General features: G+C 71.6%; 1 protein-coding gene across 1 annotated transcript in view; it reads right to left on the reverse strand.

Moving 5' to 3' along the window:
• Positions 1-180, reverse strand: part of H696_04196 (hypothetical protein) — a gene marked incomplete at both ends in the record, with an annotated part of 1,018 nt that extends 838 nt beyond the window's left edge. Inside the window, one exon of the mRNA XM_009498073.1 lies at positions 31-180. Within this exon, the coding sequence (XP_009496348.1) occupies positions 31-180 (150 nt within the window). The remainder of the gene's footprint in view (positions 1-30) is intronic.
• Positions 181-1,424: the final 1,244 nt, after the last annotated feature.

The following is a 1,424-nucleotide window of genomic DNA, read 5'->3' on the forward strand; positions in this document are numbered from 1 at the left end:
GGAAGGGGGCGGAGAGCCCGGCGCGTACACAGTGCCGCCGAACTGGCGCGAAGGGCCGACAATGCCGGGCCGCACGATCACCGACTTGATGTTCCGAGGAAGGGTCAGAGCAGTGGGGCCAGTCTGCAGGAACTCCACGAGCTTCGGGATCGACATGCGGGAAAGGTGGGTACGAGACATGGTGGCGACAGGGGGAGAGGCGAGGGGAGGGGCGAGGAAAGGGGCAGCGAGGGGAGGGCGTGTGTCGCCGAGATCAGTGTGTCGGGCACAGCGTTCCGCGGGAGAGGCAAGGGCAGGGGGGAGGGGATGGGTGTGGCGCGGGAGGGGACTGCTGGCGGCTGCCGCGGGCCGGCCTCATCGCCAAGCTGGTGGGCCTTATTGCCGGCCGCGCCTCTCTCCCTCTCTCTCTCTCCCTCTCTCTCTCTCCCTCTCGCGCGCGCGCGCCGTGGGCCTGGCCTTGCCCCCGTGCCCACGCACGTCCTCTCGCCCTGCCGCCCCCTCGCTCTCGCTCGCGCTGGCGCCCCCGTGCCCCGAGACACCACATACAGGCACCCGCGCACCCACACAGGTACAGGCACCGGCCGAGGGAAGGAAGATCGGCCCCCACGCCCGGAGGCTCACGCCGCCCACCAGCAGACCCTCCGCCGGCGCGGGGGGTTGGGTTGCCACGGCACAAGGTGCCTGCCGCCTGTGTTGTGTCCCCCCCCCTCCCCCCCCCAGCCCCCTCCCTCGCCACCCTGGGCACGGAGTGCGAGCCGCTCGCGAGGGCCAACTTGGAGAAGGGTGGCCCGGCGCCCGCAAAGGCCGCATGTGATCTGGGACCGAGGCGTGGACAGTCCCAATCTGGGACTTCGGATCCTGCGCGCGCTCCCCGTGGCCATGATTCTCGGGCCCCGGGTTCTCTGCGCCGGGCGTCCGAAGAGGGAGGGGCAGAGCGCGAGAAAAGCATGGCCGCTGGCCCGGCGCCCGGCTCGCTCCTCTTTTGGTGAGCCTTTTTTTTCCGCCCGCCTCCAGGATGCTGACGACTCCCCCCCGGGGGGAGGGCACGCATGAGCGCCAACCGGCGGACCGGGCCCGGCCCTTGCGGCCATGAGGTTCCCCGGAGCCACGCCCGCACAGAGTGGCGACCCCCCGCGTCCATCACCAGGTCTCACACACAGAGGCAGAGCAAGCGGGCGCAGGCGGGGGCAGGCGGGGGCAACACAGCTACAGGCCAGATCGGACGCGCATGCAGGCCTCCCCAGGCGGCGAGGTTGTTCTCCCCCCCCCCCCCCCCCCCCGCACCGAACACCCCCCGAACACGAGGAGCGATCTTGCTGGCCCCGCACCCAGGCCCGGATCTCGCGTCGCCGGTGCCACATCGATGCACGGCATTTTCGGTGGCCTTACCACTGTGCCCCAGTGGGCCGAGGCAGCGTTGCCCG

The sequence above is a fragment of the Fonticula alba genome (genome assembly GCF_000388065.1).
Source record: "Fonticula alba strain ATCC 38817 unplaced genomic scaffold supercont2.7, whole genome shotgun sequence".
In the NCBI taxonomy this organism is placed as follows: domain Eukaryota; order Rotosphaerida; family Fonticulaceae; genus Fonticula; species Fonticula alba.